Here is a 23,387-nt window from a genome sequence, read left to right on the forward strand (position 1 = left end):
TTATTTCTTTGTGAGTTTGTTGAAACATTTCTCAATTCCCCAGTGATTTTCTGAATTTTTGTTAACTCCTTCCAGTGCCAATTAGGATCCCTGCTTGAAACCACATAACAGGAGTTGATAGCACTGACCTCAGAACTTGTTATAAGTCTTTGGAGCCGCACAAAAAGATCATTTAAAGCCACATTATCATTAAAAGCCCTATAATTGTACAATCTACACCATATCCTGGCGTCACTTTGGTAAATAGCATAGACTCCTCTAGAACCCCTTGATCTGTAAATATCACTTATGCTAAGCTTTACTCTAAAGATAAATCTAAAGCTTGTCTCAAAGATTTTATAAATGTGATGAACAACCTCGTGGTTAATTTTTTTTTCAGAATCATACCTTGAAAATTTCTAATCCCACATGAGGTGAAACACTGCTTGAAACTCCAAAGAGAGACTATCAAAATCTGACTCAAAGATTTCCAAATATTTGGGCCCTTCCCAACTGATAATGATGCCAAAAATATTTTCCTCAGGTTTAAAAAATGATTAATTGTTCCTTCATCTTTGTTTTGTAACTGCCATGATGAGGAGCTGCATTAATTTCTATGTGAAGTGTTTTAATTCACTCTAAGTTAATTAAAATTTTTGCGTATGTTATAGAGACCATGAGCTTTCATAACTAGTTTATTCAATCCAGTCAATGTCTTCCGAATGGCACACTTTAATACTGCGAGTCACCATGAGGGGAAGAAAAATACAGTTGCTGAATCTCTCAAAGTTAATGATTGTGCTCTTTATTTTCAGTCAAAATAAGTTTAATATATTAAGTAACTTTAGTAGCTTTTTATGTTGACTTCTAAACATATAATTCTTAGAATCAGGGCAAGAATCACCTCTCCCAAACACCAGCATAGATCAGATACCAACAATGAGCAGCAATCAGAGTCTTCCAGAAAGTGCAGATGGAGGGCACAGAGGAGAGGGATTTCACGAACACTCGACAATCACCAACTCCCTGACACCAACTGAGGATGATTCAAATGCTGAACAGGTAAAGATCTTTATTCACAACTTCAGCTTTTGCAGTTGGTGTTTCTCGTGCAGTTTTTTTACTTAGCGGCCAAACTAATTATTTTAAAGTTTGCTAATATTAAAAAAATTTACTAGATTTGTACAGAAATGTGATAATACGTGTTGGCATTCATTTGTTTCATGCCTTCCTACTGCAACCTATGAATGCAAAGTGATGAAGAGATCTGTGTGATTTGGAGCATTTCATCCTGTCATCTAATCAACTTTGTAAATTGGCATGAAGGGGCAAAAGAACTGATGTTTGACAATCTTTAAATAGATGTTGGGAGGTTGTGGTGTGCAAGATGCATTTGGGGCTGGCTGTATTGGGGAAAAATTGCTATAAGAATGATGTTATTAAGTGTTATTAGATGTTATTCAGCAAGAGTGCAGGAGAGATTAACATGGATATTGCCTGGATTCACAAACTGAGTTACAGGGAGAGTTTGGATCGGCAAGGATGTTTTTCCTTGGAGCTTTAGACCCTGAGAGGTGATCTAATGGAGGAGTATAAAATCATGAGGGATACAGACAGGGTGAGTGAACCTCTGGCTGGGGAATCAAGAACTAAAGAGCATAGGTTTAAGGTGAGGGGGAGAGATGTAATAGGAACTTGAGGGGCAGATTTTTGGTTTGCACAGAGGGTGGTATGTAGGTTGGAATAAGCTACCAGAAAAAGTGGTTGAGGCAGGTACAATAACAACTTTGAAAGGAAGGTTAGACAGGTAAAAAGATAAGAAGTAGAAGGTTATGAGCCAAATAGGGAAAGTTTGGATGGGTGTATTGTTTGGCATGGGCCAGTTAGGCCAAAGGGCCTTTTTTCTGTGTTGTCTGGCTCTTTAAAAGCAGATGGGTAATTTTTATAATGAATTTGCAGCTTTCTATCCAGAATTTTCTGCTCCTAGCTCCATGGCAGCAAACCTAGTACCCATTGACAAGGAAATAGGATGCAAAATTTCTTGTGCTGCTGGATGAAGTATTGCTGCATAATTCTGATGTTTATTTTGCAGTGTTGAAATGTAAGTTTCTGCTTTGGTTCCCAGGCTTCGGTGCTGTTACTGCAAATACTTGATGTGAACTGTGAGATTGGTGTAAGAGGGGATGATGTTGCTGTCAGTGTCCAGGTGAAGGAAGTGATTCCTGATCATTTGGGTAATATTGAAGTGCAGAAGTTTCTGAGCAGCTATGCAACTGGTGAGAAAAGGTTCTTATTTGCAATGTAATCAGTGGTTTTACTGCAAATTGTTCTGTTACAGTTTGGTTAAAGCTCTTTCCCGCAAGTACAACATTTGCGAGCCACACCAAAAAATGGCATTTTTAGATTTTTCTTGTTCCCCTGTTGAACCACATGGTCATAGGCCATTGTAACTTGTGTCTGACGAAATAACAAACAGCACCTACCAATTAAAGGGAGATCATTAATTATCATTACACCTTTTTTCACAAGTTCTGTGATCTCTTGACTCATGAAAACACAGAAAACATAAAAAAGAAGAAAACAGCTTTCTTCTTTATGATTCAAAATAGGTATGCTTAAGTCTTTAAAAAATCCTCAACTTTTGAGATTTTAATGCCAATAGAAACTGAACCTAAATGAGAAAAATTATGAAAGAAACCTGTCCTCCTTGAAGGAGTTTTCGGTCATATTAAAAATAAGGAAGCTGGTATGGTAGGAAAGCAGCTAAAAAGAACTTTAATCATGTTTCCCCAAATGGAAATTATTGAAAAGGGAATAATGGTTACATTAGGGAAGCATTCTAGTTTTGAGCTCAAAATGAATGAGTCACTAGATTAATTACCACAGAAAACATCCTGACTACAGAACACTGAATGCAAATCTAATTGGCTGAGATCGTTTGGAGTGCAAGGGAATGAAATGTAATGGAGACTGTCTCCCAGGGGGAATACAGTGCTGTTCAAGCCAGTATACAGTGTCTATGAAAAGTGTTCATCCACTTAGAAGTTTTCACGTTTTATTATTTTACAACATTGTATCACAGTGGATTTGTTTTTTTTACACTGATCAAAAGAAAAAGTCTCTTTCATGTCAAAGTGAAAACAGATCTCAAGAAGGTGATCTAAATTAATTACAAATATAAAACACCAAATAACTGATTGCATCAGTATTCCCTTAGAGTCAGTATTATTAGGAGATACACCTTTGGCAGCAATTAAGCTTTGCGTCTATGTGGATATGTCTCTATCAGCTTTGCACATCTGGACACTGCAATTTTTTCCCCATTCTTCTTTACAAAACTGCTCAAACTCTGTCAGATTGCATAGGGATCATGAGCGAACAGCCCTTTTCAAGACCAGTCACAATTCTCAATTGGATTGAGGTTTGGACTCTGACCTGGCCACTCCAACACATTAACTTTGTTGTTTTTAAGCCATTCCTGCGTAGATTTGGATTTTGCTTGTGGTCATTGTCTTGCTGGAAAACAAATCTCCCAAGTCACAGTTCTCTTGCAGATTGCATCAGGTTTTCCTCCAGGATTTCCCTGTATTTTGCACTCATTTTGCCCTCTACCTTCACAAGCCTTCCAGGGCCTACTGTAGTGAAGCATCCCCACAGCATGATGCAGCCACCATCATGCTTCATGGTAGAAATGGTGTGTTTTGATGATGTGTGGAGTTTGGCTTATACCAAATATAGCATTTATTCTGAAGACCAAAAAGCTCAATTTTGGTTTCATCAGACCACAGAATCTCTTCCAGCTGACTTGATAGCTTTCCACATGCCTTCTGGCAAACTCTGGCTGAGATTTCATGAGTTTTTTTCAACAGTGTCTTTCTCTTTGCTACTCTCCCATAAAGATGCGACTGGTGAAGCACCCGGGCAACAGTTGTTGGATGTCTCTCCCATCTCAGCCACTTCATAATGCCATCTCAGCATGTAACTCCTTCATAGTTGTCATAGGTCTCTTGGTGGCCTCCCTCACTAGTCCCCTTCTTGCATGTTCACTCAGTTTTTAAGGACAGCCTGCTCTAAGCAGATTTACAGCTGTGCCATAATCTTTACATTTCCTGATGATTGACTTAACTGTACTCCAAGAGCTATTCAGCGACTTGGAAACTTCCTTGTATCTATCTCCTGACTTGTGCTTTTCAATAACTTTTTGCAGAGTTGCTTGGAGTGTTCTTTTTTCTTCATGGTGTAGTTTTTGCCAACATACTGAGTCACCAGCAGTTGGACTTTCTAGATACAGGTGAATTTTTTCTACAATCGGTCTCCAAAATCAGATCTCCATTTAACTAATTATTTTACTTCTAAAACCAATTGGCAGCACCAGTGGTGCTTTGGTCTGTCATGTTAAAGAGTCCTTTTGACACAGAAGAGTTTTTTTCTGTTGATCAGTGTCAAAAAAGCCAAATTAAATCCCCTGTGATTCAATGTTGTAAAACAATAAAACATGAAAAGATTTTAAGGGCACTATACAAGTTAGTTTAGATATGGTCATGTGTAATGAGACTGAATTAATTGGTAATCTTGCTGTAAAAGATTCTTTAGGGGAGAATAATCACAGGATTGAAAGTATTTGTGAGGATTGAGAGTATTACAAAAAACCAGAAAAGGATTACTTCAATTGAACACCAACTCTTGAAGAGCAAGAGCTGGTTCTATATTCATGGTGACAAATCTGGTAAATTTTTAGCCAACCAATCAAAGCCAAACAACACATCACAAAAATTTGAATGGAAAACGGAAGTATCACCTCGAATCACTCTGAAATCAACGACACATTCAGGAACTTTTATTTCTGACCTTACACCTCCGAATCCCCAAGTGATAACATTTTGGTCGAGAATTTGTTAAATAGCTTAAAGATCCCTACGCTCTGTCCTGATCTCAAAATGAGACTGAATGAGCCAATATCATTAGAGGAAATATCCTCTAAATCTCCGGGACCCGATGGATTCCCTGTAGAATTCTTTAAATCATTTTTGTCACTGCTCTCACCTCAACTAACCTTGATTCATTTAAACAAGGTAAACTGTCAGCATCATTTAATAAGGCATGCATCATTCTTCTGGCAAAGAGAGGCAAAGATCCAACAGAGTACTCCTCATACAGGCCAATCTCTCTGTTAAATGTTGATGTCAAAATCTTAGCTAAAGTTCTGGCCTGTAGATTGGAGAACATCCTACCCTCTATTATTTCTGAAGACCAAACTGGTTTTGTCAAAAACCGCCTCCCCTTTTTTAACATACGCCATCTTTTAAATATCTTATACTCGCCTTCAGTTGGGATTCTTGAATGTGTTATCTCCTTAGACGCAGAGAAAGCGTTCGACTGTGTGGAATGGAATTACCTCTTTCCTGTTTTAGAAAAATTTGATTTTGGACCAAGTTTCATCACGTGGATTAAACTGTTATATTAGTGTCCACAGCGCCTCTGTTTTGACAACTCTCAGCAATCCCAAGCTTTCAATCTCAAACGTGGAACCCGCCAAGGGTGCCCCATAAGCCCGTTACTTTTCGATCTGGCCATAGAGCCACTGGCGATTGCGTTCCGCTGTTGTGCAGATCTGACGGGGATTTGGAGGGAGGGATTTGAGCTGACGATCTTTTAATTTTTATATCAAACCCGATCACCTCCTTACCTCCTGTGTTCTCACTCCTTAACAAATTTAGCCTGTTTTCAGGATATAAACCTAATTTACACAAGAGCGAACTTTTTCCAATAAATGGAGAAGCACAAGCATCAGAGTTCCATAACCTCCCTTTTAAGTTAGTGAATAACCAATTTACTTACCTTGGCGTCACAGTTACAAGGAATTATAAGCGTCTTTTTGGAGAAAATTCCATTAATTTGTGAAATCATACAAAACAGAGCCTAGCACAGTGGTCACCGCTGTCCATGTCCCTGATGGGCCGAACTAATGTTGTCAAAATGAACATCCTTCCTAAATTCTTATACCTTTTTCAATCCATACCAATTTTCATTCCTAAAGTCTTCTTTGACTCGCTAGACTCAGTCATATCACCCTACTTATGGAAGGGCAAACGTCCTCGACTGAATAAAGTCCATCTTCAAAAATCTAAGAAGTGTTGAGGGTATGGCTCTGTCCAATTTCTGCTTATATTACTGGGCAGCTAACATACGCTATCTCATCTTTTGGTCTCATTTCCACAACCAATCTGACTGCCCAATATGGGTGGCAATGGAGCTGAACTAATTCTATTAAGAATCTATTTCCGCACTTCTTGGATCTTACACCTAAACCAATTGCTGATCCTGTTATCAGGCACACCCTGAGAGTATGGGTTCAATTCAGAAAGTATAGTGGTCTCTATGGCTTCTCTCTTTCAAGTCCTATTCTACATAATCACCTCTTCCAGCCTTCTATACATGATCCAACATTTCAAGACTGGTATAGAAAGGGCATCAGGCGTTTTAAAGATCTTTTTATAGACAACTGCTCTGCATCATTTCAACAATTGTCCGCAAAGTTTAACTTACCCAATACTCATTTCTTCAGATATTTGCAAATTAGACATTTTATCAGCCGTTTGTTATCAAACTTCCGAGGCACCCGACACAAACGTCGTTGATGTGTTTCTCTGCATGAATCCATTACGCAAAGATCTAATATCTACTACTTGTGACAAGCTAGCGGTTCTGAGGCGAGCTCCCCCCCCCCCCCCTTGACAAAATTAAAACTGCCTGGGAGCAAGATTTAAATTTTTCACTGTCAGACGATGTATGGGATTCAGTTCTCAATTTCTTTACGTGCCCGCCACTGCCTGTTACAGTTCAAGGTCGTACACAGAGTCCATATGTCTAAAACTAAATTATCTCGCATTTACCCAGATGTTAATCCCTGTTGTGACAAATGCAAAAGGGGCCAGGCTTCCCTTATTCACATGTACTGGACGTGCCCTAGCTTGGAAAAATACTGGAAAGATGTTTTCCAGACTCTATCCCAAATACTTAATTACAATCTGGAACCTAACTCTTTGCTCTTTTCGGCACCTCTGGAGAGTGAGACACGTACCTAAGTCCGACCAAACGTCACATACTGTCCTTTGCCTCTCTTTTGGCCAGTCACGCAGTCTTGCTCAGGTGAAGGGATGCTGCCCCGCCCACCCATGCTCAGTGGCTCGGGGACATCATGTCCAGTCTATACCTTGAGAAGATCCATTATTCAACTCTCAATTTGGACATAAAGTTCCAAAAGGTGTGGGGACCCTTTCTTGAATATTTTCAGAATTCCCAGCCAAACTAAAGGTTCATCCCTTCTTCCTCTTCTCTGCATATAACTCCCTGACTTTCAGCATTCTCCGGTAAAATTCTATGAACTCAGACATGTAAACATACAACAGTTTGTGTTAGGAAAATACACCTTCTCTATACCAATGCAGCTCTGTGTGGATAAAGGTTCTGTTCAACCCTTTTTGCTAATGCAATAATGGCTTGGAGATGGGAATTGGGAGGGGTAGGTCGGGGCAGGGAGGCAACCAAAGCATGATTGTACTATGGGTGCATCTCTTTCATAGATGTGAATTGTACATTTGTCACATGTACTGCACAATCCTCCTTTGTATGACGCTTTCTTGATTTAACAAAACCAATAAAAATATTGCTGAGAAAAGGATTACTTCACAAAAACTAATAACCCTGTCGCAAATATAACATGTAAACTCACAAGAAGTATAAAATCAGATTTTAAGAATCTCTGAAGTATATGTAACAAAATTGAACAAACATTGAATTGACAGCAAGGTCATGCCAAAACATAATTATTCAAGAGACAAAAGAAAGTAAAGAATTTAAAACAATGAGTAACCCTGGAGAAAATGTACTAGGAAATCTGAAAGACTGAAGGCTGAAAAGTTCCTTGGACCTGATGGGATTTGTCAACATTCAAAAGTTCTGTAAGAGATAATGAAAACCAAAATCATGCGCAAGTTCCACAGTTTGGGGGAAAATGCAAATGTAACACTTATTCTAGAAAAGAAAAAGAAAGAAACAGGGGCTACAGACCAATCACAAAGAAGAGGCTCCTTCTCATTTTTTTTCCAGTCCCGATGAAGGGTCTCAGCTCAAAACATCGACTGTACTCCTAACCATAGACGCTGCCTGACCTGCTGAGTTCCTCCAGCATATTGTGTGTGTTGCTGGGACTACAGGCCAGTTGGCTTAACTATGAAAATACTGAAGGCTGTTTTTAAAGGAGTAATAGCAGAACATTTGGGAACAGAATATTATGAGATCATAATAGTGAAAGTGAAATCATATTTGAATTTTATTTCTTTGAATTTTTTTGAGGATTAACAAGTAGAATGGAAAAAAGGGGGTAATAATTGTAATATTTTTATTTCCAAAAAACATTAGGAGTCATTTAAGGATATTAGAAACTGAATAGAGTAAACAAAGGGTCATGTAGAGTTGGCTGCCTTGGAAGGACAGGTGTGTAAAAAGGGCGCGTAGGATCATTGGGAACCCAAAGCATCCCAACCACAATCTATTCCAGCTGCTACTGTCCGGGAAGTGGTATCACAACATAAAAGCCAGGATCAACAGGCTCCGGGGACAGCTTCTTCCACCAGGGCATCAGACTGATTAACTCACACTGATTTGAGTGTACTCTATATTACATTGACTGTTCTTTTTATTATTATAAATTACTATGATTGCTCACGACACATTTAGATGGAGACGTAACATAAAGATTTTTATTCATGTATGTGAAGGATGTAAGAAATAAAGTCAATTCAAATAACTGGGAATTAGTCTTGGGTTCTCATTGTTTGTCACTTTACCTCTTTTTGCTTTATTTGTAAATCATCTACATCCATTTGCAGACTGTGTACATCCCTCACAACTTTCCTATCCACCTTTGTATCAACAAACTTTGTTAAAAAAGCTGTTATCAAGTCATTGACATGTCAGAATCAGGTTTCCATTGTTTGTCAGGTATAATTTCACAGTTTGTAAAAATCTCTTAACCCCCTCCCTAACACAAAGTGCAACCTACAGTAGTTTCCATTCCATGCCTTGGGATGTAAGCATCTTTAGGAAACAAAAATATAAATTTCAAAAGAAGAACTTCCGCTGCTATATGTATAGTACGCAAGTTAATTGTAAATGTAAAACTTACAGATCTAATTGGACTGAACATTACAAGCCTCAAAACAATGCTTTCATTCTCTTCAGCTGTTTGTTGATTGTTTGTATTTCTATTCGCAAACTTCTTTACAATTATATGATTATATTGTTTAAATGGTATTGCATTTCAAATCTTCAAAAAAATTGAATCATTTTACTGTTTTGCTGATTTTTGTTTCTAACAGGCTTCCAGAAGGCTTGTCCAATAGAGTCTGACAGAACACAGCCTGCTGTATGTTTGAGATTTGAATCAGGGCCACACTCATCCGTTCACTCTCCACTTGCTGTTAAGAATGGCTTTCTGCATTTTCACATCAGTAATTATAGTGCAGAGCTGTCAATGTCTTCACTCGCAAACTTAGGTCCTTTCTTGGAGGATGAGATGATTCCAGAAGTTATTCCAATGAAGATAGAACTCTTCGACTGCAACATTACTCTTAAGGTACTAAAAGATTTGTTATTACCAAGGAACATTTTTGGGAAGGGAAATGCACCATCCAGAGATTTTAAAATTGCATGTTGCTGTAAGTGAAAGATAAGAAATGAAATTTTTATTCAAAGGTACAATATCTCAAAACTGATATAAACCAAGAATAATCTTTATAAATTCTATGATCAAGTATCTTGGGTGGCAGGGTGGAGATGCATTTTTGCAAAAGAAGGTGTAAGGTGCTCCTTCCCTCCACTGACCTGCAGGTCACCCTTGGGCAAGATGTAGCACCTGCTCAGTCTCTCTCCTCGCCCCCTTCCTCTGATCAGGGTCACATGCAGCCATAGGAGCAGGTGGTAGATAGTTGTATGAGCTGATGGTGCATATCACAAGTCCTGGTTATGCATTCATTGACGTCAAGCAGACAATCTCTTTGTATTGATAATGGCTGGGGTCACCCATCTTGTAAAGGCACTGTCCAGAAGAAGGCAATGGCAAACCATTTATGTAGAAAAATTTTCCAAGAACAATTATGGTCATAGACCGCTATCGCCCACATTATACAACACAGCATATGGTGATGATGAAAAGTATCAAAACTGTGTACAGGGGTAATGCTGGCATTATATTGTTGGATTTTTGGAAAAAGCCTTCATTAAGATGCTTCTTGGTAGACTTGTGACCAAGATCAAAACATTTGGAAGAAGGATTATCAGTAGGATTACACTCTTATGAAGAGACTGGTTGTCTTTGAGCATCAGTATTTAGACCCCTATTTTTCCACTATCTTCCAACTGTTTTCACTGAAAATGAAAATGCTTTCCATTGACATGAAATGGGATTATATTTGGTGTGGAAAAAGACATTAAGCTTGCAGAATGTATATGCAATTGGCAATGAATTATAAAAACAGTAACACAGTAAATGAAAGCAATACTGTAAATGGTAACATTTGGACTTCCAAAGGTGATAGAAGAAGGCAGTGTGTTTTAAGGAGAAAACAGGCATCAAGGTCTTGTGTTGTGCAGTGGACAGCGTGATTTGCAGATGCAGATTGACAGGTCACTAGATGCTAGATTTCTTTTTACAGTGAATATTGCTTATTTATAGAGCAACTGGAGACTTGAGAATTAATGCTCAAAATTTATGTCGAAACTCAGCTGGGCTGCAGCTCCTCACAGAGATGTCTGCAAGGTGACTTGATAAAGCTTACACTGTTATGGAAGGGTTTGCCATGCAATACGTGGTTATCTTTTCCATTCTAGTACTTGGAAACAAAAATACAAAAGCTTTGAATAAATCCATTCAACAATTGATTTTATGTTAATTCTTGATACTTGAAGGATGATGGCCCAAGACTGTATCCGACATCTCCAGATCCTGTACCCATAATTCTTCATGTTGATCACCTGATGGTAGAGCGAGTTGATGATGGAACATTTTGTTTAACAGGTAAGTAGGTCACTGTGATGAAAACTCTCCCAACACTGGAATCTGTCTTCATCCCCATTATACACATTATGGGATTGCCCAGTAATGATGCTTCATAATTTTGCATATCTAATTTAAAATCTAGTTGGATGCCCATGTTATTTTTGCCTCTTGTTTACATTGCACCTTGTACATAGAATTCATTTCTCTCAGACACCATCAAATAGTAGTCAATAATAGGAATAGGTTAAGAAGATTATGATGGGAGTTAACATTTTGCTGCAATATTTAAAATTTGAATGCTTGTACCAAATATAATTCAGTGAGGGCGGTTGTGGATATATAAACAGAACCTAATACAAGATAGGAACAGACTTTTCATTAACGTCTTGTATTTACCAGATATGAGTGACCACAGGACCATTTGACATTTGGGAAAGGAATGGGTGTAGGACTGATGATTTTAATTTGAGGCAGAAGCCACGAGAGAGAACAATATAGTGGTGGAAATAGATAGCCGTAGTTCTGGGTAGGAGGTGCACAGGTTGGAAGCAGCTGGAGAATGCTAGCAGTCTACAGCTGGTGAGGGAATCCATAGAGAGCGTGTAGCATTTCTGGGCAGTGATGGCTTTGGGAGTATCAAACAAGACCCATCAAGAAGTACACTGAAAATATTAAGCTTTGTGTAGGATATTCTTAAAGGAGGATAGAATTCCCTCCATATTTTAAAACTTTGATATTTCATCTTTTAGTTTTGTTTAGTGTTTTATAAATGCTTTAAATACTAGTTGAAAAGTGTACTTTCACTTCCTGGTTTAATGACTGAGCATTCTTCAATATAATGTTTTAGCTCAGGGGTGTCAAACTCATTTTAGGTCACGGGCCGGATTGAGCAAAATGCAGCTTCATGCGGGCCGGATCAGTCGGACGCGTGCGAACGCAGCTTTCGTTGCCTCTGTTTTTTCAGCCTGCTCTCACGTGTCTCAGTCTCTGTTATAACTACAAAGTGTTTCACTTTACAAATTCCGTTTCTTATGAAGAAGACTGCCGAATAAACACTAAAAACCCTGAAAACCTGGTACCTGAATAAACTCAGCATTAGCCATATCATACGCCATAGGCGCTTCGATTACTGGGGCCAGCTTTAATAGTAATTAGATATTATCTCGCGGGCCAAAGATAATTCCACCGCGGGCCGGATTTGGCCCGCAGGCCTTGAGTTTGACATATATGTTTTAGCTCAAGCAGCTTGATGAAATATGTCGAGGCTTGCATTGCAAAACTGGATGCCAAAGACTTCTGTGAATAGCAAAGTTGATGCTCTAATTTGAATGCTTTAATTCTCAATGTTGAGTAGGTAGTTACTTTAAGAACAAAAAAGTTTCCTGACATAATTAAATGCAATGGAACTTGATTTATTTATTCAATGGCTTTGATTTGGCTCACACATCAGCTTTGCAGAGAAGCCCAACTAAAGCAGATGTGGAGAAGAAAGAGGCTCTTTCAGTCATAAGTGGATCTCATCTGGTCAAATTTGGAATGAAGAAAGGTGGAGGAATGCAGCCACAGTCAGATGTTCAGAGTGCGTCAGATCTAACTCTTGTGAAGGACATGGTATGTATGAGCATAGAGATGGATAGCATCCCAGTTCATCAAACTAGATCCTCTTGCTCAGGAAGGCCACTCTCTGAGCACATTACAATTGGCCCAATCAATATTTACTGTTACTGCTTTTCCTCAGAGCTTCCTCTTTTGTATTTAAGAATATGGGTCTAGTTGCCTCAATGACCATTTCTACATGATAATTGCTCGCTAGGTTAAGGATTTTTTAAATATCTACGATGCTATAATGGATTTTGTTTTTTGTTGAAATACTTCATTTTTATTGCTCTCAATTTTTCACCCCTCAGAAAGGACATGTATTTTAGATCTTGATCCTCTTTCATTCCAGTCTTTTTAAATTATGGTTAAAGATTATTTATTACCAAGGTCCTACAGGTTATCCGGGACATGCACTGCCTGAAAAAAAACCTCAGTCGTAGCTAGTTGCACTGATTGAAAGGTGCTAATTGTTTCCTACTCCTTGGAGAAATTGATTGTGTCTAAACCAATACCCAAGACAGAGTATTCAATTTCTTATTGCAATTTCAGTAAAGGATCATATTATTCTGATTCTCCTGCTCATTTCTGGTTGACTTTTCTCCATTCAAGTAGTTATGCAGTTTATGTTGCTTCCTTGTAAATATCTACTGAATCTGCTTGCATCACTATTCCAGGCATTAAAAACTCTGTGCATTTTGCTTTGAAACAGTGCCCATATTTAAATACTAAATTGTACATTTTTCTATCAAATACCTTAATCAAGGATTGTATAACTATTATTTTTTCTACAAGACAAAATGGATATTTCTCATGTTTGCAATGCATATTTTTGTCATTGGCATAAATAGTTCATACTTTCAAAAACACATCAATCAAATCGATGCTAATTTGAATTATGAAAATTTATCTAAAGAAAGAAGCTCAAACAGTAAAACTTTGCAGCAGTCATTCATTGGCTGAGCAGCAATGTGCATGAATCAGTGTTCCAAGAATGTGATGCAGCTTTTAACTGCAATGTAATCTAACCAGTACTTCACTGATCAGGCAATGATCCATCAGTGTAGTAACTCTTGTGTTCGTTTTTTGTTACTCTGTTTATTGATAATTCTTTTCTTTCATGCAGAATGAGCTTCTTAAGCAGGAACTTGCCTGCACAAAGGAAGCTCTGAAAAAGGCAAATCAAGATAGAGAGAGATTGCTGCAAGAAATAAAGAAACTAAATCCTGATTTTAATTTTTGAATATCACAGTTCGGCATATTGTTATCACTACCAACAGCCAAGACAACAAGCAACTAAAGAAACATTACTCAATGATTTGTTACTGAAGAGATCAGCATAATAAACCTCAGCCACTCACCAACATTATGTGAAAGAATGAAGTTTTCAAGTATGCATAGAAGAAACTGAAGTAATATTTTATTTTCATTCACATGAAGAACACAACATGTTGGCTATTGCAAGTAGCACAATTGAAGAGGTTTTATTGTGTAACAATTACAATTCCATATGGTAAGGTTGATAACCATCTTGGTTTTAATAAAAATGAGTTTGCAGAATGAAGGCACTATGGTAGGAGATTCTGACAAATGATGCAGAAGGTTGAGAGTGCTTACAATGTATTATGTTTACAATGAAAAATTGGGTGAATTAGTTTACAGCAAAATCTAGTTGATATAATAGATGCAGTATCAACTGCAAGCAGATTATTTATTGGTGACCTCGTGCACTAATATTTATTGTTGTACTGTGCTTACCTCTTCAAGTTTTACAGGTAAAAGTCCAAGTGTAAAATGTCCTCGCAAACTAGATGCTGTCTTGGCCAGCTGGCATTTGAAGGCCTTGAAGTGGTTCTTTCTGCATTTGAAACTGTCATTGCAAGGTCTCTCAAGAAAATAGTAATTGACTAACAAATAAATTGTAACAGAACACCAAATACAAACACCCCTGACACAAATTGAAAGTTGTTTTAAGTCTCCTGTGGTCTTCCCACTTAAGAGCACTGTTATATAGATATATTGGCAAACACTTGCTTTAGTGAGAATTCCTTGTGAAGGGCTCATTTTCAGAGCTGTGGTTGAAGCAATCTGTATTGATAGAAAGTTTGTTTTACTGCTTTAGGCCAGGCTTTAAAATCTGTCATCCAGTATGTGATCATGAGATACTATCATGGTTGGGAATGTAGCAGAGATTTACTAAGTTACCTTCTGAACCCAGTAGGACTTGATGCAGAACAACAGAATTCTAAAGCAGTACATACAGTAGCTCGTATTTATAATTTTGCTTTTTCCTTTTCTGTTCTCCTGTTAGGAGTTTGTGCAGATGAAAATGTATCTTTTGTTTTAAAGAGCTGCTAATTTTCAAACATGAAGCGAAATGTACTCTAAATGAAGATTTAGAATTAGTTGGAAAGTATAATACTAGTTAAAATATTGGATACACCAAACAAAATCAAATTATTTGAATGATGACTTAGCACGATAATTGCAACAGTATACTGTGTGATATAAGGGACACACATGCAAAGAACTGAACAAGAGAAAGTATTGTTCAACTCTCTCTATAGTGACTGCAGAATAAATTCAGCTTGTGAAACTCCTCCAGGTGCTTTACTCCATGCAAAACTAGATGGAAATGTATTGAGTGCTGCTAATAGAAATGCTCCCAATTTTTAAACACATTATTAATTTTTAAGAGTTTTATATCTTGATTTCTGGCATGCTAGATATTGTCCATTAATGTTCCTACTTGCATAATTGTAATTCCCTGTTGGCTAGTTGCAGATACTTGGACATATCAAATTTTCATATTTCTAGTGGGTTTGGAGCAATAGACTTGCTTCTGTAGCAGTCACCATTCTGTGGAAGTTGGTCACAATTTGGTCTTAGACACTAAATTATGGTGTGTTTCATCTGACTTGAGTTTCGACCATTGTGTTCTATTTTTCAGCTGATAAATTGTCATAACAGAAAAACCATTGTCATAATCTCAACCATTATTCAAGGGTCTATTTTAAAGCATAATATTAAAAATTAGCCAGCTATGCTACTCTGGAAAACTTCCCAGTAATTTAAAATTAATACATGGGAATGCAGTATTTTAATCTTAAAACAAAATGCATTGGAGAAGTTGCAGTCTACTCAATTATGGTTAAAAAGGAATGTTGGGTCAGTTTCATTCTTTTCAGTGCAAAAGTTCTTGCTCTTTGCAGAAATGGAGTGCAGGTAAATGCTGGTGAAATCAGGGTCATTTTACTCTTGTAAAATGTTGTAAGTCTGTTTACTTGCCCGAATGACCACTTGCTAGGTGCTGATGGGACTGGAATGTCTGGGTAGGTTGTAGAGGATGAATTGAATGTATTTCTGGATAGAAATGCAAACACATGCTCCCATGACCCAAGTTTATTTTTTATTTATGGAACATAGCTCTTTTCAAAGACCTGACTAATTTTCTTGTTAGCTACAGAATAAAACATTATTTTGAATATTTTTTATGTATGTGTTACTTGAATATACTGTTTTACACCTAATTACTTCTATCTAAAGGGAGAATGCATACATCTGATATTTTTTTGATTGTTCGCTGTGTGTTCTGACCAGTCATGAGATATTTTGAGTGGGATGCATTGTTTGAAGTCAACTTACTGCTTCACTGAGATGTGAGGAATTCAGCGATCAGTGATTCTTCTACTTGATGGCTTTATTTCATTAATATTAAAAGTACTGAATTCCCTCACTGACCCAGTGTGTGAAAAATCAAAAGTTTTATATATTTAATTTGGAAGCTTTACTGACATGAATTTGCCCATATTACAAAAATAAATTTGCCCATTGCCTTCTTATCTGGACATTCAATTGAGAAGTAAAAAGATGAATAGTAATTGTCAATTTTATTTAGCATAAATCTGTAATGTTGAAAGCCCTAATACTTACAATTTTGTACATTCACCCCTTTGTGGAAGTTTACCTTTATCTCTTCACATGATTTTTTTCTAATAAACATGAAAATATAGATATTGTTGGGTTGGAATTGAGGAATGAGGAACCATTTACTTCAGATATTTCAGCTGCAGTATTGTGTGTCTCAGTAACCTTATAGCACTATTGATTACACTGAATTCAATAACTGGGTACTCCCCAGGCTTGTTCTTTTAAAGATGAAATGGTTTTGTATTTTATGACTGAATAAATTTCTAAAGTATTAAATTGTTTACAACGTGCCAAACGGCTAACCTGGTAGTTTATGAAATGTGTACATATGAATTGTATGCTTCTTTGCAAGTCTAGAAGGTTCAGTGATGGGATGATATTGCTGAGTTTGATCATTTCTATACCTAACCATTCAAATTTTGAAGTGGAATACAACTATTGTCACAGAAGTCTCGACATTTTTTAAATAGGTTTACTCACTGCCAGCATTATTCCCTTAAAGAGAGTTATACAGAAATTAGCAATGTTTGATGCTCTGCAGTGTTGATTGCCAACTTAGTTTTGTCACTTATTTTATCGGCTTACTATTTTAAAAAAAAACTAATGGTACTACCATATATTTGGAAAGGTTAAAATGCAGCTATTATATTGATTATCTATGGGTCAAGTGCCTAATTTTGCACCTTACTTGAGAAAATTATTAAAAGAACTTGCATGCACCTTGGTGTAAAGCAGGATTATTTTGGTCAAGAATGATGCAATCCACTTTTAAACATGATCGTTTATATTTTCCAAAACCATAACACAAGTTTATAACAGTGTAACAAGATGTATCTGGATTCAGTAAGCCTCTGCATTAACTGTGGAGAAACTAAGCTGAATCAAAACATCAGTGAGTCTTCGAATTCCAGTATTTACTGTTTTCATGAAAGCTCAACTCTTCCTCTGCCTAATTACTCTTCTATCATCACTAGACCATGTATTGTTCATTGAAGTAAGACAGACTACAGCAAAGCTTTTTCTTGTGAACATTATAGTTCATGCTGTTGAATCAGATTCTACCATCATACATTAATGCTCTAACACTGTACTGTTTCTTAAGGTATATGATTAGAAGTTTGCAAATGCCAGGAATTTTTACAATAATCACCTTCAGCACTAGGCTTGAACCATGTCACTGTTTTAACTGAACACTTTTGGTATGCACATACAAAAAATCTACCATTGTCTTTTGTAATAAAATGTTGAATAGGTAGAATTATGCTCTAAAAGCACAATCGTTTAGTAAATCTGAACTGTTAATTTCTGATGAAATTTCCTTTTCTCCTGCAGATTTCACTCTTGTTCTGTTTAATTCTTTTGGTAGTGCATATACTGTAATGCTTTGTTTCATATCTAAGTGCAATTACTGCCTTGATCTGTTGGATTTAAGCTAGCACTTCCAAATGTTCTGGAACCACTTGGAAAACATCTTTCTGGTAACACCAGTGTTTTGAGTTTTGACATTAAATACTAGAATTTTAAATTATATGATGGGGACAAACTCATTTTTCCAGCAAAATTAATTTTTGGAAAGAAAGTTATACAAATAGGTGTTCTAATAAATTCATTGTTTACTAAGTAATAAGCCACACCGGAAAATTGAAAAATACCACCTTTACCAAACAGAAGGCAATTCTAAATTTTCCTCAACAACTGAATACAATATTCAAACAGCTTGTACTTCTGCCCAAAGCTTGTGAGCATCAAGGGTTTTGGCAAGTACAGACCTCACTTGTCCCCATTCTTACAATTGTCCCACTGATCTTTACTTTATCATTTTAAATTATGGAAAAGATGTTCAGTTGTTGAAATTGAATTCTGTTGACAGTCTTGTCACTGTCAAGCCAGCTTTTCTTCTAATGACTCTAAACCAAATTTAGATGATGATTCAACTGCAGTAACCAAATGACTAAAAATAATCCATTACAATTTATGTTTGTGCAATTGTTAAAATCTATTGTAGATATTGAGTCATGAGTACAGGAACACTTGGTTATATTTAATACTCTGCAATTATTTTAGTACTGTACAGTTAGTGCATGAGCATTGTAACAAACTGGAAGTTAAGTGGTTTACAATGTGTATTTGAAGCATTTATTTTGAAATTCTGGTGTGTGGTATTTTGTTCCAATTTTGTTTAGCACCACTCCTGTACAAGTTGATAACTGGTTCTGTGAACCAGTAATGTTAAGTATTTTTGAAATAAATTTGTCATCTAAAGAGTCTCTGGTATGTTGCTGATAAAACTAATCCAAACTAATTGGTATGAATTCTGCTTGCTGCTTAATGTTTTGGTAAACATTCTAACAGTGCAGTGGAACAAGTTAGTTGTTAGTTGGTCAGGTAGTTTATTCAGATGACTTAAGGATTCTGAATTCTGAGACATTCATCACAGTTCCAGATATATTTTGGAAAAAAAGGTTAACCTATACAAAGGCAGCCTGCACTTGCCCTGTTAATTATTTAACTTGTGCATAAAAACAAATCTGCAAGAACACACTAATACACAAATATTATTCAAGTCTATAGTAGCACTACAACAAATTAATAAAAGTGTTACAGCAGACCAGTTTGAGAAATTCGTCTTTATTTAGATACATTGGGTTGGGGAAGGGTGAGAAAGATTATTCAAAACAAATTATGACTTCCTCTATTTAACACAATTTATAGGGGGAGGGGGAGGCCAGATTTTTTTTGGCAGTAGTTCCAAATAGGCAGCCAGTGTTCTGCTATTTCAACAGCAGCAATTCTTGGACTGCTGTGTACAGCTACACGAGGAGTGATTAATCTACAGCCTCAAAGCCAAATTCACCTATCCCTCCAAAGTACTCCAGTTGGAGTTCAACCAATAGGGTCCCCTCCCGGTTGGTTCCTCAGCATTATGTTGGGGAACTACATTTGCTGGATGGACCAAATCACTGGATCACTATGTGGTGGCTGACTGAGATGACCCCTCCACATCCAGCCCCTAAAGTGGATGTGTAGCAGTGGGTCCAATTTAACTCCTAGCACTTTGTTGACAAATCAGACAATTTTTGCATTAACAACTTAATTGTCCTTTCTATATTTTAAGGAGAGCCTCTAAATGGTCACATTATTCTGAACAATGACATTCAACTAGCAGATTAAACAAATTATTTGACTTGTCATTGCTGCCTCCCATTATTATTGACTGCTGAGGTACAATCTTCAAGTATATTAAAATGCATGCTCTAATTGCTCATCTGAACAGGTTATTTACATTCACAAATAGATTACTTTATTGACAATTTTTCAGCCATCCACTTCCTGAGCAGAAAACTAAACAGTCTGGTAATAACACCTCCAACCAATCTGCTTTTGCAGCTCAATGTCCCAACACTCTATACTAGATTGGAGTAAAACACCTACAATAAAGTTTCCACCACGAGTGTTTTAGATAAACCAGTAAAACTGGATATTTACAAAATGGAATTCTCATATTTTCAAGATTAATTTACTCAAGAGTATCTGTACTTTGCAAGATTATGATATTTTTCAATTGGGACAAATGGACTTTTCAAAATAATCCAAGCTGTTAGGAGTTCCACAACTTTAAGTGAAGCAGCCCGGATGGAGATAAAACTATTCAGGAAGCACGTCATGGAAATATAAAAGTCATTGATGTACAATCAAGTTTTGGTTCAAAGTCTAAACAATCACTTGTGCTGGTCTATTAATAAAATGAAACTTTCTTGTACTTTGTGTTTGGGATTTGTCCACGTAATTTAAGTCGTCGTACTGCTTCTCGCATGTGCTTTGGCTGCAATGGTGGTGTTTCTCCCCATTTATCACAAACGTCCAGGGCTTGCAATTGAAAAAGACAAAACAAACAACTGAACTTGGGGAAAAGATAAGATCAACAGCATACCACCAACAGAAGAGCTAAATCTAACGATTTTCTGGTGAATTGGCATAGAAAATGTAATATTAAATCACTACCTACGCATTCAATACTTTGTAAACTAGAAACCACATTCGTAACTGATTTGTTTTAGTAAATAGCTTCTGTTATGGTTTCCAGAAATTTCCTGCAATAATGCCATTGGCAAATCAAAGATTATTAATTCATCAACTTTTAAGGATATCCATGATATCTGTGTAAACCTATCCCTGTGTTTAAGCATATGCATTGAACTATGCAGTCCAAATTTGATTGCTATGCTAATTAATTCATAAATAGAAAATCAGATGAAACAGGCTTTATAAAACTTAATATATTTACTGCGAGAAACAGGACGTAAAGTGTTGGAGCTTCTTTGTAATGGTAGTACATAGGAGGAAAGCAAGGCTGCTATTTAAGATTTACCATGAAGTTAGGAGACTTGTTTCAGGATAGCCAAAAATGCTGAAAGGAGGTGGTCAGACTTTAAGATGATCAGTAATTGTGAAAATAGAACTGTACTGTAGGTGGAGGGATTCTTGATACATAATTCTCAGAATCATGGAAGCTTCTGCATATTCATCTAAAAAAGGCAACAGGCACTAAGAACTCTACAGCAATCATTCAGCGCTGAGCCTTGGTGAAGGGCATCTCAACTTCCCAGCAGACCATAGTTACTACTAACTGCTATTTCATCTGTCTTGAAATCTAACTGAATGAGATGTAATGCATCTGAAACTAGTCAATTAAAAAGCTCAAATATTCCTTTTTTTTAATAGTCACTCTCCCAGCAGATAGACAGTTTATTATAATTGTCCAAATTAATATTCAAATAAGAAAGATGTGTCTTTTTCAATACAAGGTTACTGTAGTGCATTATAATTGGTAATTAATTTATAACTAGCATTTTAATTCAGTTTGGCAAGGCTATAATTATATACTTTTCTATTTACAGATAAGTGAAACATTTATTAAGCATTTTACCTTCACTTTAAAATCTCCATCTCTACATTCAGGTAACATGCAAGTCACTTCCACATTTTCTGTTCAGAAAATTAATGGAGGTGCCCCAAACAGGAGAGTTCCATAAGCTGACAGTGCCACTGGGGTTTCTGCAGCCCACAATATTTGTCTAATGCTTTTTTAAAATAAATTGTTTTTTTAAGATTTTGATATCTTGGAATTTCTAACTTCAGTAGTTGTTGTGGACCATATAAATGAACATTTCTTTTTAGATTCAACAACAGAGTTCAACTTGCATTAAATGTACAAGTAATCTGATCTGAAATTTTCTGATGAGTACTTTGGTACTCAGATTTCCAAACCCTACTCCGTTGATTTGATCTTCTCACTTTTACTTCAATTATCTCTTTAAAAAACTTACCCTCTTCCATTACTTCACCCACAAAGACTTTTGAAATGCCTGACATGGCAATCACTACATTCTGAGATACAGAGCACCCAGTGATTGACTGAATCAGCTGGAAGAGAGGATAAAAATCACAAATAGAGTACACAACATTTATATGAAGATATTTCTTAATATAATTACCCTACAATTTATATTAGCCACCAAAATGTTAATTTTTAATCATTGTTAATGTATACTGGAAGCAATATTACAGAAATATCAGCAAAGACTCTGTTCACATGTTCCATTATTTATGACAATTGAATTTAGGTACTAAATTCTAAGGACAATGCTAATGTTTCAGTTAATTAGGCTACAGCAACTGCAACATTTATACTGATGGGCAACAAAAATTTTTTTATAGTTACCTATACCGTTAAATCCTTGAAATTTAATTTGAGCATTATTATCAAGACAGACTGAAAAGAAAATTTGTTTGCAAAATTGAATTGAACATTTTGAATAATGAAAGATTTTTTTCAATTTGCCTGTCAAGTGAATAGGTACAAAAATATAACCTATGGAACAGAATGTTACTTCAAATCTAGGATCACCATCCTTCCAATCTGTAAGTAAGTGAATAGAGATCAGAGAGACAGAGAATCTTGCATCTTCAACGTACCTCTGCTCATGGCAGATGACATTACACTCACACTTCATGAGTGAATTCAGCTGTTTTTGTAATATTAAAATTTTAAATACTTCAGTTCAAAGCCCTGACTTGGGCTGTAAATTGACATATATGCTCTTGTTACATTGTAAAACAAAACCACTTGATTAATTATGTAGTTGGCATTGAAATGCACCAGTCAGATTGTCATACTTTAGAACCGCAGCACAAAACATGAGTATTCAGTCTGAATCTTTTGCATTGTTATCAAAGTCAAACCTGTCAGTGGTGCACAGAGATCTGTTCATTACCCGAGAACCTTCCCAGCATCATGTCAATGTTTAAAAAAAAATAATGGATTTCAGAGGTTTTTGGCCTTTGGAATTTCAGATATGGGGTATTCTACCTGAACTATTTTAAAATAACAACTGACAACAAACTCCATATGGCTAAGTGACTGCAGAGTAACTGACCCTTTTTATGGCGGCTTTGGGAAAAGCAGAACGGCGATACATTTCATAGCGATTTAACTGTTCCTCCGAAAATGATGAAACCAGGATCCTAGAAAAACAATACAGTTTAAATATATATTATTTGCCATCTGCAGAATAAACTGACATTACACAATGTGTGAGGACAAGTTCTACAGTAACACTCAGATGGTCAACACTACCCGTACCAAAGCAGTCCACTGGATTATCAGCCTACACAGCATTCATTAACCTCTGCCCCAGATTGTACACTGTGCATCATGCACTGTGGCAACTCAGCAACTGTGGTTGAGGAAAAATATTTTCAACCACAACTGCAGGGTGGGAGGCATTGTATAGAAGAGAGAATGAATTCCAAATTTTTTTTT

The 23,387-nt window shown here is 36.6% G+C and overlaps 2 protein-coding genes across 4 annotated transcripts in view; one reads left to right on the forward strand and one right to left on the reverse strand.

Annotated features, from left to right (window-relative positions):
• Nucleotides 1-18,826, forward strand: part of LOC140717103 (bridge-like lipid transfer protein family member 3A) — a 154,895-nt gene extending 136,069 nt beyond the window's left edge. For both annotated transcript variants that reach the window (XM_073030318.1, XM_073030319.1), the window contains exons 16-21: nt 866-1,041; nt 2,105-2,255; nt 9,360-9,616; nt 10,948-11,056; nt 12,489-12,649; nt 13,761-18,826. In XM_073030318.1, coding sequence (XP_072886419.1) covers nt 866-1,041; nt 2,105-2,255; nt 9,360-9,616; nt 10,948-11,056; nt 12,489-12,649; nt 13,761-13,877 — 971 coding nt within the window. In that variant the 3' untranslated portion in view covers nt 13,878-18,826. The remainder of the gene's footprint in view (nt 1-865; nt 1,042-2,104; nt 2,256-9,359; nt 9,617-10,947; nt 11,057-12,488; nt 12,650-13,760) is intronic.
• Nucleotides 1-23,387, reverse strand: part of taf11 (TAF11 RNA polymerase II, TATA box binding protein (TBP)-associated factor) — a 32,126-nt gene that overhangs the window by 700 nt on the left and 8,039 nt on the right. The window contains exons 2-4 of one of the 2 annotated variants that reach the window (XM_073030320.1): nt 23,002-23,089; nt 21,892-21,988; nt 19,177-20,431 (exon numbers count right to left, since the gene is read on the reverse strand). In XM_073030320.1, the coding sequence (XP_072886421.1) occupies nt 20,301-20,431; nt 21,892-21,988; nt 23,002-23,089 (316 nt within the window). In that variant the 3' untranslated portion in view covers nt 19,177-20,300. Of the gene's footprint in view, nt 1-19,176; nt 20,432-21,891; nt 21,989-23,001; nt 23,090-23,387 lie in introns of those variants that run through there. The other variant, XM_073030321.1, reaches the window with a different exon arrangement.

The sequence above is a fragment of the Hemitrygon akajei genome, chromosome 27 (assembly GCF_048418815.1).
Source record: "Hemitrygon akajei chromosome 27, sHemAka1.3, whole genome shotgun sequence".
Classification (NCBI taxonomy): domain Eukaryota; kingdom Metazoa; phylum Chordata; class Chondrichthyes; order Myliobatiformes; family Dasyatidae; genus Hemitrygon; species Hemitrygon akajei.